This window comes from Pagrus major, chromosome 16 (genome assembly GCF_040436345.1).
Source record: "Pagrus major chromosome 16, Pma_NU_1.0".
Classification (NCBI taxonomy): Eukaryota; Metazoa; Chordata; class Actinopteri; order Spariformes; family Sparidae; genus Pagrus; species Pagrus major.
This window is the reverse complement of record NC_133230.1, coordinates 11,324,690-11,341,833: the sequence shown is the minus strand read 5'-3', so window position 1 is coordinate 11,341,833 and position 17,144 is coordinate 11,324,690. Positions and strand designations below refer to the sequence as shown.

Below are 17,144 nucleotides of genomic sequence, written 5' to 3'. Positions count from 1 at the left end.
ACACTGTTAGTGCCATCATAGATGTCTCCAGCATCCCAAGCCAAACCACAACCACCACGCCAGTCAACACGGCCCCAGCCCTGGGCAGCACCACTCCAGGTGGAGGGAGAGTGTGCCGTGTTAGGGAGAAAGTCCAAGGGGTCCTAGAGAAACCTTGGATACTCCGACAAAAGAAGGAGAAAAAGGACAAGGGGAGGGTGGAGAGAGAGGAAAAGGTGGATGAGGGCGCTAAAGGAGGACCAGAAGGGACTTTACGAGTGGAGCGGACACCTTCAGGGAGAGAGCGCAAAGGTGTGGTCCATATCCGTGAGGTGGATGGTAAACTGTGCGTGGTGAGGACAGTGTACCCCAGTGATTTTGGCTCTCCAGTATGGAGGGGCGAAAGTGACAGTGAGGTAGATGTGTACAGAGAGCCAACTGCCCCTTCTCCAGTCACAGGGAATATTCTCAAAGTCCAACTGTCTGAAGTGGACAAAGGTAAAGCTGGCATGTCTGCAGTGGATTTCCCCATGTCCTCTAACCAAATGCGGATTCAGGAGACTATGGTTATCAAGGGATTTAACTTGGATACACCAGGTCGTGCTCTAGAGCAGTCTTCTCTTTTGGAGTCAGGCTACGCCAGTGACCTGCCACTGACTTCTCCGGAAACAGCAGGCACAACTCCCAGTCAGACAGACTGGGGAGGGCTGACCAGTAGCTCCTCAGAGAGACTGGACTCCATGATGGAGAGTCCCCTGTCAGTGCAGACACAGGTGACTGTAAAATACCTGCCACAGGTACACATTCTACTTACCTCTATGTCTGTCCTGTCTCCACGCATCAATTCATCTTCCGTCTTAAAGAGTGTTACTATAATTACTTTAATAATCCAGAGGTTCCCAACCCCTGGGCCACTGACCAGTTCTGCTTTTCTTGCTATGACCTGCCCCTATGATTGGTTGCCTTCTTTGGTTGTGTTGATTAGATTTAGGGATGAGGAGTGAGATTGATTAGGGTTATGGTGAGGATATCAGGTTAAGCCAATCAGAGGTAGAGTAGGCTGGGACTATGAAAGAAAATCAGTGGGTTCCATAATGACACCTCGGTGCCGGGTCTCAGAGCATTTTTCTTAGCTGGCTGTGAGGACAAAATGTGTGAACCATTTGATTCAACAATTTTTTTTTACAATCTTCTGAGTTTTGTATAGACTAAAATATTTGGCAGATTAATCCACACTGGATATAATTGTTAGTTGCTGCTCTATTCTGATTTCTCCTGCTCCTAGACAGATAATATTTCACTTTTAGGACTCCAGAAAAAACCAGGAGTAGCAACTGAGTGCAATTCTTAAAATACTTTGTTCCATAGGAGTTAAATAATGTTTTGGGAATGAGAATATGATCACAAGAATCACATTTAGAAGTTATTCTTCTTATTCTTCTACTTAACCATTTGTTATTTGCAGGAAATATAACATTAGTGACATGAAACTTCTCTTGATTTTGTTGTGCAACCTGCAAACGTGGTTGTCTCTGGACCCCATTTTTCAAACCAGTGGTCTAAAGTGCTACAGAGAGGCATTCACAACTCGAAACAATTTGTTTGAGTGTGGCTTTTTGAAGGGTGCCTTTGTTGTCATTTGTGCACAGTGTTTGTGGTCATGAAGGGTTATATGTGTGTATGTTATCAGCTCTTGAAAGGCACTATGCCCATCTCCATTCTTTCCGTCTTTGTCCCCAGAGTCTAATCAACGCAGCACAGACTGTCTCTCCATCCGTCCTCCCCAGTATCCTTCTTCCCTCCCTCTCTCTTTTTCTTCTCTGGCATCTCCTTCCTTGGCTTGTTATCTTCCCAAGCAACACAAACTCGTCCAGACATCTGTCGGAGTGTGAGAGACAGACAGGCCGGGTGCTGTGTGTGTGTATGTGTATGTGTGTGTGTGTGTGTGTGTGTGTGTGTGTGTGTGTGAGAGAGTGTGTGAGTGTGAGAAAAGGGTCATTGCTTCAAATGACAGGGTTTCCTCTTGTTCCAAACTGAAACTTGTCATTTCCTACCACTTAAATAGCAAACAATATAACTATGTGCTTCTGTCTGTGTTTGTCTCACTCTGGTGGGTTTGCTTGAAAAAAGGTTACTTGGGGGGAAAATAGAAGGGTGAGATGGGTTCATATTCTGTTGGTGATTTTTACAATGTCATCTTTATACGTTACATTTGTTTATTTATCAACATATTTTGCACAGTTTGCTGCCGGACAATAGGGCTCAATCCATGAGAAATAGAAACACAAAAACCTTGTAACAATGAACCAAACAACCCAGACTTTTCAGATGTTAAATGTTCTTTCCTCAGATTAACTTTGCCATGATGAAATACTAAACTAAAACTTTCAATCAAGAAGTATCTAAACAAATAATAAGTAAACAAGAATCTTAATCTTACAAGACAGTTATCGTCAGCTTTTGGTATTTGATACACGGTGCTACAGGCACATTTTGCATGGCAAAAAATGGCTCTGGAGATAACAGTCATACCTGTAAGGACATTACTTTATTACATATAAAAGTAAAAGCTATCTTTAAGCCCTTTTGTATTAAAAAAAAACAGCTATGGTGCAGTGCTTTGTGACTCTACCAAGTTATTTTTATTCTTGTTGATATCTATTGAATAATAAAAGTCAAACTGCAAGGGTTTCTTTGTTCTTCCTCTCTCTTTTTGTCAATTTATAACAATTAGCAAGAAATGAATCCATCAGCATTCAATCAGAGATGACAGAGGCTTCTAAGCTGATAAATATGTAGTGTTTTGACTTAAGGGCATGACTCAGTTTATCATAACCACAAGATTGTGGACCTTTTTGTCTTTGCACAGGACATGTTCATATTTAGGTTGCAGAACATGTTCGGGGCTCACTTGAAAGAATCTGAGAGAGAGTTTGTGTGCTAGCTTACAGCTCTTCAGCCCTCTTTCACCTTGAAAATGAAAAGGCTGCTGCAGCCACTGCAGTGATACAGCAGATGAACGGGTGCTTTTCACGACAGCTGCCACAGATAGTTTAGTTCCCCTCCACATTATAAACGCTGTACAGTATGGTTGTGCAGAACAGCAGCTGATGTCATGTCAGCTTGTGTTTAGTGCTGCATGTCTCACTTGATGCACAGTTGCTGAGTCATGAGAATACACATACAGTGATACTGTAGATCCCCAGAGTTCCCTGCTTAAGAGGGTTTTTAAACGGGCAGTAATAATCAATACTGCTGTCTTGTGTGTGTTCCTGTGTCAAGAGAGGGATGTGTGGATGTGTCAGGATGCCTCTGTGTTTGGTCTAAAGTGCAGCTGCCCTTAGTATGTTGGGTTTGTGAGACGCCCTTCTCTGCATAAAAAGGGATTTGAAATGCGCATTTATCAGTGAGACGGCTGCTTCGCAGAGCCTCAAGGGGATTCCTACCAAACATTAAACCCACCACTCATATTTTTATCCATGTACCCGTCCTACTGTGTCTGAGTCTATCCATCCTTCATCCATCCATCTTTTTGTTTAAGCACTTGGAGCCGTATTTTACAGAGATACTTTTTGTTAAACAACAATTAAACCCTCTTTAATCTTCTCTTCCTGTCCACCCTCCATTCTCCCATCACTGTTATCTCCCCCGTCCATCCCTCCCCCTCCCTCCTCTCCCCACAAACTTCAAAGAGGCCATGTTTCTAAAAGAGGCTTGGTCCAGAGCCCCAGGGGGCTCCCAGTGGAGCATGGATGTTTGTGACTGAATCATGGCTGCACTGAACGCTGCTGCCACTTTCTCTAATCTCAAACACATTTTTTTGTGTTTCTGATCACTTGGTGCTATAATTACCTGCAGTAACACTCCAGTGGCTGATTTAGACAGGCACATACATACATATGCTTATACATCACGTGTGGATATATATGCAGTACATCCAGCAGCTCTGCAGAGATAGGTGTTAAGACTTACAGTAACACCAGGACTTCAAACATGCACATACCTGCACACTATGTGATATGATATATTCATACATTGTGGTTACAGAACACACACAACCCTTGAAGCCTGTGTTGCTCACATTAACTCCATCATGCCATGTGACCAGTGCTGTGATCTCTTTTTTAGTGTGTGGTATTTACTCACCGTAAATTATACTCTGTGAAAATTAGTATGCAATTGCCTTCACTGAGTTTTCTTTCTGTAAAAATACACTGGAATTTTTACCTCGTCACATGTGCATTCATTGAGGCAGGAAGTCTTGTTGTGCTACAAATCGTGTAGTCTCCATGACCAGCAAAATCCTGGATGTCCAGTCGAGAACTACAAGAAAGACAGAAACCTGTAAGACATCTGTTGTGTTGGGAGTAATTAAGTAAAAGTAAACAATCTCCTCAGGTAGACTTAATTACATGTTACTATAACAGAGGACAGCTGTAGCTCGGGAGATAGAGCAGGTTGTCCAAAATCGGAACGTCGGTGGTTGGATCCCTGAATCCCTTGGCTGCACATTAAAGTGCCCTTGAGCAACATACTAAACCTCAAATTGCTCCCGAAGGCTGTTCCACTGGTGTGTGAGTGGATGTGTGAACGACCAAGGATGGGATTCCTGGGGTGCTTTGGACAGGAAGCACCGTATCGTTACTGGCCTTGACAAACCAAACTCACATCAACAATCTAGCAGCAACGATGGCCGACTGTTGCGTCGCCTCATGTCTCCTGTGTCTCGGCCAATAAGCTGCACTTGAACAAACCGCAAATACTACAGCCGATGGCCAACAAGCTTGTATGCTCTGAGCCTGTGTGAAAGGAAATGCCTCTCTGCCAATATACAAACTGTTTCTATGATTCAGCACCATTTTTGACACCACTCTCGCAAATGTAGTAGGTTTGCATTGAGAATATGTTTGATAAAAAGTGGCAAATGGCACTGGCGAAGACGCAGAGGAGAAAAAAAAGGAGAAACCGAGTTCAGTGGGTGACATTTTTGGCTTGGTGTGTCAGGACCTGTATGACTTTACTGTTGGTTTTGGGCTGTATGTGCTAGCTGGATACCCAGTAAACTGATATGACTGCACAGGTTGTTAGCTTCACAACATGCATAAACTAGTCTGCTAGTCAGGTGTTTCAATATGTCATAATGGCATTATAATTTACAGTTTTCAGTTTCCTTAAAATAGACAACTTGTACAGTTTGAAACAGAGAACACAAAGGTTCATGCTTGATTGTAGGAACATGTACATCTGATGAAATATTCTAAATTCAAGGTTCGATTGCTTTTACAGAGCATGTGTCTATTCCTTATTGCCTCTTCCATCAAATGAAACTGATCAAAGGTCTGTACTTTGGTCATATGATAACGAGCTCCTTTCACTGAAGAATCTTTCCTTCTTTGAAGTCAGCAGTGAGATACAGTCAAAAGCTCCTGACAAAGCTACTGAACCTTGTGTTTAGAATATTTTATCACAGTTCTTCTGCTGTCAAAATCGGAGTACCTCCAATACAGCTCCTAGAGAGTGAGATTAATATATACTGTATATATACATATTCTGAATAAATGAACGGCAGACATGCACAACAGTAAGTGCTGGATGAGATACTGTTACAGTGGGAGTGTAGGCTGTCTGTGCAGATGCAGCCCTCACACAAAAAGCTGTATCAATATTCAGATGGAGGATTACAAGCTCTGTGTTTCTCTGCAAAGGAGGTTGTGGATGCATACAGAGAGACAGAGCTCTGCAGGATTCTACACAGCAGAATTTACATTTGAAGATTCCCATTCAAGTCACAGCTTCTTTTATTATTCTTTTATTGGTCTTTAATATGTGTACTCAATGAGACACAGAAAGAAATGCCGACCTGCTTCTTATATCACACACTTTATGGTGGATGGATGTGTCGGTAATGGCTGCTGGTGTGTGATGTTTCAGATTGCCTGTAAGCATTCTTAAGCTAGGATAACATACTCGTACATCTGACTTTTGAGGCGATTTATGTCTTTTTCTTCGAATTTCAACAAATGAGAAACTGGTAACTTCATGCAGTATGTCATTGCAAGTTACCCCCTCTCCTCCGTTGCTGGCCTTGTACTCTTTCTCTATTTTTCCCTTCTCGCTCCTCTCCCTCCCTCTCCGTGTCTTTTTGGCTGTTGCTGCAGTCTCCTGGCACACACTGGACTTTCATACTGCTCTATATCAGCAGCAGGGAGAGAGACGGAGACAGGAAGACAGTGAGAGAGGGAGGAGTGTAGGACAGTAAGGGATGGCAGAAGAATACTGATGACAAGAACAGCAGCCAAGCACTGACAGTTACTGCATGTACATCACTCTGCCTTTGTCACCGTGGACAGTGGGACCTAAAGAGGGCAAATTGAGTAGAAGAAGGACGCTGAGGAAAAATGGCTTAAGTGGTCAGAACACATTGATACAGTATCTGTCTGACTCCATGGAAGCTTCTCTCTCGGCCTTTGGTAAACATAGACTGTATGTGCTTTAGTGCTCTCAGGAGCTGTGCAAAGCCCACTCCTAAAATCTGACTGATAATGCAAAATCAAAACTATTTGTGGTACGTATGACTCCATCTCTGGTGTTCAATATAAGATCAATGAAAATCAAAGGGGAATTGATTCAACTAGGACTGGCTTTAGAAGAGGCAGAGCATGAGAAGGCAGAGCAGATTGATCAGCATCTGAGGCAGAACAGATGAAAGAGCACGAAAAACTGAAGAGACAGATCGAGGCTGGGGAGGGGGGGGCACGGGCACGAGACAGAAGGAGATGAAGGAGAGGAGGCAAAGTGTTGGGGTAGGTGGGGGCACACGAGCTAATGAGCAGGCTAGACTGGAGATGATGGAGCGAGAATGAAAATTGGGAAAAACAGACACATTAATATAGGAATACATAAAACCGTTCAGATACAGAAGATGAATGAGAGGTTCATAGGAAGACGACAGCTTGAATCAAAGTGACTAAAACCTCTCCAGCGTCTCATATATTCACAGCAGGCGGTTGTTTCTGCCGACTCATTGTGGCTGCGGTTCTGTAATGGGGACGTTATGTGAGAGTGAAGCTCATTTTGTCTACTGTGTATTGCTATGATGAGACTGCTATAGAGATGCCTCAAGATATTATTACTAGATTCAGCGGGATCTTTTAAGCATAACCTGAATTCCTATGTTTTTTTTATGTGAATGTACCATGATGGATTCTGCAAAATAGGCTCAGAATTGTGGACTTTAGCAACACCAGTCGCCAGAGAATTACCGTTTTCTGTCTTTAGCATTTTGTCTTTCTGATCACGTTTATTCAGAGGAGAAATGGTGAATCCCAGTAGTAACCCCTGTTCTGTCTCCCTGTTCCCTCCAGATTTCAGAGATTTATGTGAGCGGCGAGTCAGGCGACCTCACTGCCAAAGAGAAGCTGTTAATATGGAGCCAGCAGGCGACAGAAGGCTATCCCGGCCTCCGCTGTGTCAACTTCACCTCATCCTGGAGCGACGGACGCATGTTCAACGCTCTGCTGCACAGATACAGGTAAGAGGATGGACAGCAGGGTAACCTTTTTAAGTAGTTAGTGGTTATAAAGTCTGAATTCAGAATGGAGTTACTTGATTTTTTTTCACAGTAGACGCCAGTAACAATTAAAATGTTTCTCATCAATAAGCATTTAACCCCTTCTCAGTGACACTTCAAAATGAGTTAAACTGTTTGAGATTGAGAAAATGCTTGATTGGACATACACTAAGTTGATATATAAGTACTCAGAAAAACATAGGCCCAAATCTGCTCAACACACACACATACACACAAAGGTGCACTAACATGTTCCCTCTGTGTATGATATCCAGGCCAGACCTGATCGACATGGAGGTGGTGTCACACCAGAGTAACCGGGAGAACCTCGAGCAGGCCTTTGAGATCGCTGAGTCGCTAGGGGTGACGAGACTGCTGGACGCTGAGGGTGAGACTGTTAATCTGAATAAATAAACTGACTAACTGACTCACTGCCCGTTCAGGGAAGAACTGCGGCTGACTTTCTGACCGTCGTTAGGTTATAATACTTACTACTCTCAACAAACAACTGAGATTTGCCTAATGCAGCTCATGTCCAGGGATTCCTAATAAAAGAAGAAGTCAACAACTAAACATTATTTATGCTGCTCATGAAGTTGTTTGTCTCGTTTCCAGCATTTATTTTGGAAGTGTGTCAACATTAGTACGTTGCAGCCATGACTAATGACTGACTAGTAAATACCGTTATTTTTACCGCTCTAGCCTTAATGTCTTCAGCTCTAGCTTCCTATATTCTGCCTAGCTGTAAATACTCTCTTTATGGCCGTATATTTTCATATCAGGGAAAGAGTCATTTTGGTTGATGTTGACCTTGCTGCAACTGATCATGAGTTGATGTCTCATCTGAGCATTTTGCATTTTTACAGCCAGTGATTCTCTTACTTGTAGTAATGGTCTAATTCTGTTTAACTGATGCCGCTGTAATTATGCTGTAAACGAGCATTTGTTTATAGCACAAAGTGCAGAGCATGGCTATTTTTTAATATCTTGCTATTTTCTAGTTGCTGAGTTTGACATTTTATTTATTAAATTTTGTTTAATTCAGAGCAAAAGCTGGTGATTTGGAAATTATCACCAGGGTTTTCAGTCTTCTGTCTAATTTCCTGCCTTCTTTCTCTTCAGACGTTGATGTTCCATCTCCAGATGAGAAGTCAGTCATCACCTACGTCTCCTCCATCTATGATGCCTTCCCCAAGATCCCTGAGGGTGGAGAGGGCATCGTTGCAAACGTATGTCACATTCTACTCCACCCATTTACAACACTTTTTACTGTGTAACCATTTTTAAGTTTGAGCTCATCATAGATGGATGTGGCATCTTTCTCTTTTGGCTTTAACTGTATTCCTTCAGCGTACATGCATCCTCAGTAAAGATTGTCACATTGCTGCTTTTGTCTTATACTTTAAAGCAAATGAATTAGTTTGTATTCATATCATTCGTCATTGTTTTGCTTCATTTATTGTCCATTTTTTAAATACTTTTTTAATTTGTTTTTTCATTTCTTCATTTCTTTTTTCAGTTCTCAGCAGAAATGTATTATTCTCATTTCTATTTGCTATTCAAGTGTGCAACTTCTTGAGTAATGATGTGGAACTTTCAAATAATTATGCAATTTCATAGTGCTGTAGTCATTTATTATAAATTACTTTTTGTAAAACGAAGCCTGTTGGTAAATTGTATTCATCACAGTCTGTGAGTCATAATATTTGATTTCCCATTGAGAAATCACGGCTCTTATCTCCCTCCATCTCCTCCTCCTCTTCCTCTCTCCTCCATCATCAGGAGGTGGACCAGCGCTGGTCAGAGTACCAGTCCAGGTTCTCCTCTCTGCTCCAGTGGAGCCGCCAGCATACGGCCCTCATGGCCAACAAGAACTTCCCACAAAACCCTGTGGAACTCAAGGTGAGAACCCAAAATTGGTTTAATGTAGATTTTTTACTTTGAAGCCATTTATTTTTACATCATATGCATGCAGTTTCTTGTTGCGTCTCTTTTAAATTGTCATTAGAGTTTGTGTTCAAAAAGAGAGGAAAGGGGGGAGGGAAAGTGATTTTTGAGGGTAGACAGCAACCCCCTTTTTTGTAGTAAGTTTAAAGTACCATACCCCTGGAAAATAGCAAGAGTTTACCACTAAATCCTTTGAAAATTAGTAACAAACAGAGGTAGGTGTATTATCTAAGTTGTTGTAATCTAAATGACTTCAAAGCAACATGAATACTTTCTTTAAAAGGGTGGGAATGAAATCCCTTTGTGTTTTGTCAGCTTCTCTCTTCAGTTTAAACAACAAGCAGCCAGGGAAAAAGAGAACTGACAAAGCAATTTCTGTTAAACCTTGAGAGAACATATATAGGGATAGAGGGAGGGGAGGGGGCGGTAGCGTTTGATAAAATGGACAACAGCAGACTGAGGTGGACGGCGAGCGAGGTGAAGAATTCAGATTAAAAGGAATTAATTTGCAGGGCAGAGGCACGGTGTAGAAACAATGATGTGAGAAAGGATGCTGCTGTGAGCGATTAATGGCTGATGTGATGTCTAAAGGCCACGAGAAAAGAAGGTGGAAGATAAAAACGAAGCAGTCAAATAAGTAGCTTGAGATGACAGTTGAGAAACTGGCTAATGACCACCCAGAGAGAGAGGCTGTGATTACAAAGCTTACCCTCTGATAATGCGTATTGATGTGGTGTTTGACCTTAAACAAAGCCTGTGATAATGTTGACCCCACAGCACTCATCAGTAACTTCTGTTTCTCGTCCTTCAGGCACTTTACAATGAGTACGTCCATTTCAAAGAGACAGAGATCCCAGCGAAGGAGATCGAGAAAGGTCACATCGAACACCTCTACAAACTGCTGGAGGTGAGAAACGAACAGAGGGAGGAGTCGGAGGGGAAGTTGACCAACATTTGGCACCATGCGCAGAGCTTATTGTGCATCATGGGGTTCAGCTCAGGGGGATGAGGAGTGTGTCTGTGAGAGAAGTTTTGTTATCAGTGTGTCAGTGGGAGTTGAGTCATACATTTTGTTCCCTGAAGCGAAGTCTTTTCCTCCGATTTGCTGTTATCAATGCAGCAGATTGTTTGATTGAGCACAAACACACTCCTTTATCCTCACTCAGCTGATGTTACCACAGTGTTTGTCTGTGGTGTGATCGCTCATAAATATAACTCTGATGTAATGGAGGCTTCTAATGGAGTCTGTTAGTGTTTTACAGTGTGTGCACTTCCACTGAAGCATGATGGGATGGTAAATATATACTCACCATGTGTGTGTCCAGGTGTGGATAGAGTTTGGTCGTATTAAGCTGCCTCAGGGCCTCCACCCCAATGACCTCGAGGAGGAGTGGGGCAAACTCATCCTGGAGATGCTGGAGAGAGAGAAGGCTCTACGGCCAGCTGTGGAGAGGTACAAGCACACACACTGATACACACGCATGCACGGAAATCCATTCAAACATCTACTTTCAGCAGGATGCAAGTAATTAAATCAAAAACGCTGATGCAACTCCTCGTGGTCAATTTCTCATCAAGTGTGATTTTCAAGGACATGCTCCTTTAACCTCTATATATGTGTGTGTGTGTGTGTGTTTTCAGGCTAGAGCTGCTGCTTCAGAGGGCCAATAAGATCCAGAATATGGCTCTGGACTGTGAGGAGAAACTCACGCTCGCTAAGAACACACTCCAGGCGGTGAGTACTGCACCTCCCGTACAACTTCTTTTCAATTTCCTTACGCACACACATGCAGGATCCTGGGGATTATGTTGGGTAAATGTTGGATAATTCGGTGTGGCAATGTTAATGTGTACAAGCTGTAAAAGCAAGTGCCCTTCTGGGGCAATAAATATTCCCTCACCACTTGCACTGCTTTCTGCAAACACAGTCTGGACATAAACGTACTTAATATAAATAGTCCAGCTCTTTCCTCTTTGCCTCTATCATATTTATGTTTTTGGGCTTGGAAAAGATTCTTATCAAAGTTGTTGATGTTCAATAGGGTTTTCAACCATCTCCATGTTTTCTTTGTCCACATAGTTTTTGCTTGTTTACTAAATCCGGCGATAAACACTAAACTTGCCGAGCTGTTCAGAAGCCAAGTTTAGCTGATAGACAAACAAGACAATTTTTATTAAAGCTTGCCTCCTCTGGTGTCCAGGATATGTCTCGAATGGAGAGCGGCGAGGCGGTGCAGTGTGAGAGAGAACTGGCCTGCTACCTGCAGGACTGCGAGTCTCTCATCAGACAGCTCAACCAGGAGCTTAAAGTCCTCCGAGATGAGAAATACTACCAGGTGGAGCAGCTGGCGTTCAGGTGAGTGTGGAGTGAGCGGTCGATGGTGTTTGCTTTGACTCTATAGAGGTGACCGACCTGGTTCACTCTAATATGGAATGAGTGTCCAGTGTAATTAATTAGTATCATACAGACAATTAGCAGGAATACAAACAGCTCATTATACTTAATGTTGGGTCAACAACGTGCATTGTGTTTGCCATTAAATCCCATAATTATCTGCTACAGTTAATGTGCTCTATCCCGCTGCTGTTTATCGAGTGTGTAAAGGTGCTCTGATGTGAATCAGTGGTGTGAAAAAATGATGAAAGAGAAACTCCATTTTGTGGCTCATCAGCATGCAACTCCATGAGTTTTAGACTAACATTATGAAACTGAATGAAATGAACAACTGCCATTTTGTGAAGCTCTTTAATGCAACTATGAGCTTAACAGAGAACATGCATTTTAACAGGAACATACATTTCAAGATCATTATAAGCACAGGAAAATATGCATTATTTAACCTTTTTCCTTTTAGCAGTTTGCCCACAAACCTCACAGAAAACCAACACTCTGCTCTTTTGTTATTCTCCTATAATTTAACCATTAAATGGAGTCAGTGAGTTGGTAACGCATTTTGAGTTTAATGCATTTCTGGCTTTATAGTTGAAGACCTTAAGAGAGGGTCACTGTTTGAAAAACAACAAGGAATAAGTAATTGTCTCCCCTCCAGTAACTAAATGTTTTTGTCTGACATCATCAGAGTGTCCTGCCTTCAAGAGGAGCTGGTCTCCCTCAGACTGCAGTGCTCCAGCGTCTACAGGAAAGGCCACTTCTCTCAGGCGCTGGGCAGCACTGGGGCAGAGCACACCAGCCAGAGAGCCACAGACAGCGGCCTGACACTGGGGCAGACGCTGCTGGGAGCTGTGGGCGCTGTGGGAGCAGTTGGAGCCGCACTCCTGCGGCGACCAATGGCTCGCTCCCAGTTGGTGGCAATGTCCTCATCAGAGGATGAAGGAAGCCTGAGGTTCATCTACGAGCTGCTTGGATGGGTAGAGGAGACGCAGGTCAGTCTCTATAACACTGAAATTTAGAGATGCAACTAACGATTATTTTCATTATCAAATAATTTGCCTATTAATAATTTAGTAAATGAAATGTCAAGAAATAGTAGGAAAAATGACTATTACAATTCTCAAGTGTCTGTCCAAAACCCAAAGATATTAATTTGAAAATGATATATAACAGAGAAAAGAAATCCCCCAAATATGAGAAGCTTTTGCTCCATACGATATTTTAAGAAAATATTTTGATGTCATGAAGTGGATCTTAGATTCTTAGGGTTAGAAATGTGATTAATTCTTCCATTAATTAAGATTAAATAGCATTAAAATTTCCTTAGCAAAATTAAATCTCCATTCAAAAGGCGTTACAAGCTTGACAACACATTCATCTGAAACTTTAAAGTCCTTTAAAAAAGAAAAGTAAATAAAAAATAAGAGCAAAAAACTGTTGAGAACATTTTCTTTTATCAGTTGGATAAAAATATAAAATATTAAAGTTTTTAGACCAGTGTTCATCTTTGTTTCTGTGTGTTTCAGGAGCTTTTGGAGCGTGCTGAATGGGGCGCAGACCTTCCCACTGTAGAAAACAACCTCAAAGAGCACAACACCATACACACTGCAGTCGAGGAGCTAATGAGCAGCCTACAGGAGGCACGCAGCTATGAGGTACACACACACACATCACTTATACATGAAGACAGACATCTTTCTGCTGTGAGTTGTTCTTTGTAATGGAGCTTTACTGTCTCCTCCCTCAGGCTAAAGTTTCTCCCAACTTCAAGAATAATTACTCTGAAACCCTGGCCAAGCTGGAGCACCAATACTGCAAACTACTGGTCAGTCGCACAGAAAGAACTGTGGTTTTGTATGTGCGTGCGTGTGTGTGTGTGTGTGTGTGTGTGTTTGAGGTAACATTTTTCTTTGTTTCTCACTTCACCCCCTTCCCTTGTTAATCCAATTAGACCATGACAGTACTCTCAAGACTCTCAGACAATTATGCATCAGCCCCCTTTTTGCTCCTTTACCCGGAATCCCCCCCTTCTCTATTTTAATTTCTTTGTCTCCTCTTGCTTCTGTTATTGTCTCTTAAGATCATTTTGGTTTACTTGTGTTATTAATTCCTGACACTATGTTTGCACTCTTGCTCGTGAATTTTTCTTTGTAGTTCTTGAATTAAAAGACCCTTTCCTTCTTCCTTTTTAAAAATATTAAATATTTCACTCTTGAAGCGTCACATTGTCCTCTCAGTCTTGTGTGTATGTACTTGCAAATGCACATGTAATAGAGCAACTTAAGAAATAATATTACCCTGAAGAACCTTTGACAATAACTTTATATTTCTAAACCACAAATAGTATGATATATATACCATATAACTATGAATTTAAGTAGGGCAGTAGAGGTGTGTAAAAAAATCTACTTTAATGCCTTTGTTGATAGTTTAAATAAAAAGCATTTTAGAGAATAATGCCTGTCAAAAGATGAATTCTTCATGTTAGATAATCTCATGTAAAAATGGTTCAATAAATGCCGGTTGTTTGCTCTGATGGTCTCCTTGGAAAGTTGTTGTTAATCCCTGTAAAAGCACCAAAACCAACAGTATAATACAATCAGCCAAAATAGAGGAAGTTTTTTTTAATTTGCTTTTATATCTGTCTCTGTCTCTGCACTGCTGATCAGCATGACAATGATGTTTGTTTGTGCGGTTGCCATAGGAACATTCGTCATGGCGCCTGCGGAGCTTGGAGAGCCTGCACGCATTTGTGTCGCACTGCACTGAGGAGCTGATCTGGCTCAACGAGAGGGAGGAGGAGGAGATTGCCTTCGACTGGAGCGACAACAACCCCAACATGAACGCCAAGAAAGAATTATACAGTGTGAGTGGAGGGAGGAGGGTGAACAGATGCACTGATGGTTTCCTCTGTCAAGTCAGAAAACACACAGCATAGACCACAAACCTCTAGAACATTACAGAAAAAAGGATGTTATCGCGTCTCTAATTGAAAGAAAACGTCCGCCATAGATTAAACAAGCTCCTTCCATTTTCTTAAAGAACACCATTATCTCCGAATTTTTTTCCCACATATATCAGGACTGAAAGTAACAGTTTAAATGCACAGAAACACTATTTTTACATCAGGCCAGCACTATAATCATCCCGTAATCTACTATTCTTTTTTCCCTGTTGTGTTTACAGGAAATGAGGTTAGAACTGGATGAAAAACAAGAAGTGATGCGGTCACTCCAGGAAACGGCCAACCGTCTGTGTCAGGAGAACCATCCAGCCAAACAGACCGTGGAGGTGAATCTTTGACTTTATTCAGTCTGACTGAATGACCTTTAAAGATGTTGGGTTTTGCCTCTCTCTGACTTAATTTGTAGGAACAGTTAAAGCCAAATGCTTTGGTTTAAATGCTCCTTGATACTTGCATTTCTTGATTTTTTGGTTTTGTTTTGTTGCATTTTAAAAAGCCTGTAGATGCTGATTTGTAAACATATTCTACCTTTTCTCACTGCACAGTTGAAAAAAATACAGGTCAGAAAAAGGTGTTGATCAGCATCCCTGTTGATGCCTTGTAGCTACCGTTGTAATCTTGTACTGTATGTAACTGCTGTGTGACAGTAATGTTTCACTCTCTCCGCCTCTCTCTTCATATTTCTGTATGATCAGGCTTACAGTGCAGCCCTGCAGACTCAGTGGCAGTGGGTGAACCAGCTCTGTGTGTGTGTCGAGCAGCACCTTAAAGACAACACGGCGTACTTCCAGGTGAGGCAACTAACAAGGAACAAACTATACTGAGAATTTAGAAACATAAACAAATCTGTAGCATTGGCAGGATATAGTGTACATGTCAGAGTAATACACGCAAATGTCCTAAGAATATGTTTATTTCACTTCCCTTATATCCCCTCTGGCTGCAACCACATGATGCCCATTCGAGTTTGGGGAATTGAATAGTTACAGATACCTTATCTACAGAAAGTAATTCATGTCCGCTGTCCTCTACAGGTTTCTGTGAAATTAATTGTGATCTTCTCTTTTCCGTCTCTTTGTCAGTTTATGAGTGACGCTCGGGAGTGTGAGTCGTACCTGCGCCAGCTCCAAGAAACCATCAAGAGACAGTACACCTGTGACAAGAACAGCAGACTGAGCAAACTGGAAGATCTGCTGCAGGACTCAATGGTACAATAATCTACTTCATTCAGCTGCATATTTCAGTTTTTTTAACTTCAGTTCTCACTTTCATATACAGCATTTTATAATTCTATTACCCCTCAGATGTTTAATATGAATTGTATTTTAATTGCAGTTCATGAAGCCAATAAATTCCTTGACTGACTAAACAGATAAACTTAATTGAAGGCACTCACCCACCTCAGTTGTGTCAGTGCCCTTGAGCAAGGTAGTCAAGATACCAGTGTATGGTTCTCCAAGTCAAGTTTACCCTGTTCTTTGGATACCATTACCCGAACCCTAAGCTGGCCTGCCAACCAATACTCTGGTCACATGCACCATTGCAGGATAAATACAGATATAGTTAATTGATGGATGTTAAGTCTTATTTTTATACTAGTTTACTGTGTTCCTTCAGGTTTAGAAGTCATACTGCCACCCTGTGTTTACAGAACAAACCTACACATGCGAAATTTTGAGGAAACATTCATGTTCAAGCCTCTATTTGGCCATTTATAACTTCATAGCACAGGAGCAACAGAGACCTACACAAGTGTTGGCATACCAGTGTCCTCCTGACTGTTGTGCTCTGCCTCAGGCAACTGCAGCACCCCACAAGATAGGATGAAGTAATCTGTTAAAGAGAAGCTTCGCTGAATCATCCCTCCTGTGGCACATTCATGAGACTGCCATCTTCACACCTACCTCACACAAACACACATACACACAAACACACACACACACACCTTCAAACAGATGGCAGAGTTAGTGTGAGCACCGCTCCACAGGCCAGAGCAGTGAGCGTGTCCTCTCATTAAAATGGTCTGTTCCTTTGTCACAAACAGCTGCTGTTTTCACAGACCTGTGTGCACTCAGATTTGTTACGTACAGAACGTGGATATTTTCACATGCTACCGAAATGTGTTTGCGTCTGTGTGTGTTTGTGTCTGCCTGCCTGTCTGCCTCTGTTTGTGTGTGTTAATCAGTTTCCAGCTCCAGTCAGTGAAGTTTCCAGTTCACTCTGCCCCATCTCTCTTTTGTTAAACTCTCATAATACCTGAGGAGAGGATTTGATCAGCCTTTTCACCCTCT

At 42.0% G+C, this 17,144-nt stretch overlaps 1 protein-coding gene across 1 annotated transcript in view; it reads left to right on the top strand.

The window, feature by feature from the left end:
- The window catches only part of macf1a (microtubule actin crosslinking factor 1a), a 226,973-nt gene that overhangs the window by 114,659 nt on the left and 95,170 nt on the right, over nucleotides 1–17,144 (top strand). The window contains exons 7-21 of the mRNA XM_073482905.1: nucleotides 7,344–7,510; nucleotides 7,825–7,937; nucleotides 8,672–8,778; nucleotides 9,332–9,451; nucleotides 10,308–10,403; nucleotides 10,822–10,949; nucleotides 11,138–11,231; nucleotides 11,698–11,852; nucleotides 12,577–12,880; nucleotides 13,415–13,543; nucleotides 13,636–13,713; nucleotides 14,593–14,754; nucleotides 15,075–15,179; nucleotides 15,549–15,644; nucleotides 15,936–16,061. Coding sequence (XP_073339006.1) covers nucleotides 7,344–7,510; nucleotides 7,825–7,937; nucleotides 8,672–8,778; nucleotides 9,332–9,451; nucleotides 10,308–10,403; nucleotides 10,822–10,949; nucleotides 11,138–11,231; nucleotides 11,698–11,852; nucleotides 12,577–12,880; nucleotides 13,415–13,543; nucleotides 13,636–13,713; nucleotides 14,593–14,754; nucleotides 15,075–15,179; nucleotides 15,549–15,644; nucleotides 15,936–16,061 — 1,980 coding nt within the window. The remainder of the gene's footprint in view (nucleotides 1–7,343; nucleotides 7,511–7,824; nucleotides 7,938–8,671; nucleotides 8,779–9,331; nucleotides 9,452–10,307; nucleotides 10,404–10,821; nucleotides 10,950–11,137; nucleotides 11,232–11,697; nucleotides 11,853–12,576; nucleotides 12,881–13,414; nucleotides 13,544–13,635; nucleotides 13,714–14,592; nucleotides 14,755–15,074; nucleotides 15,180–15,548; nucleotides 15,645–15,935; nucleotides 16,062–17,144) is intronic.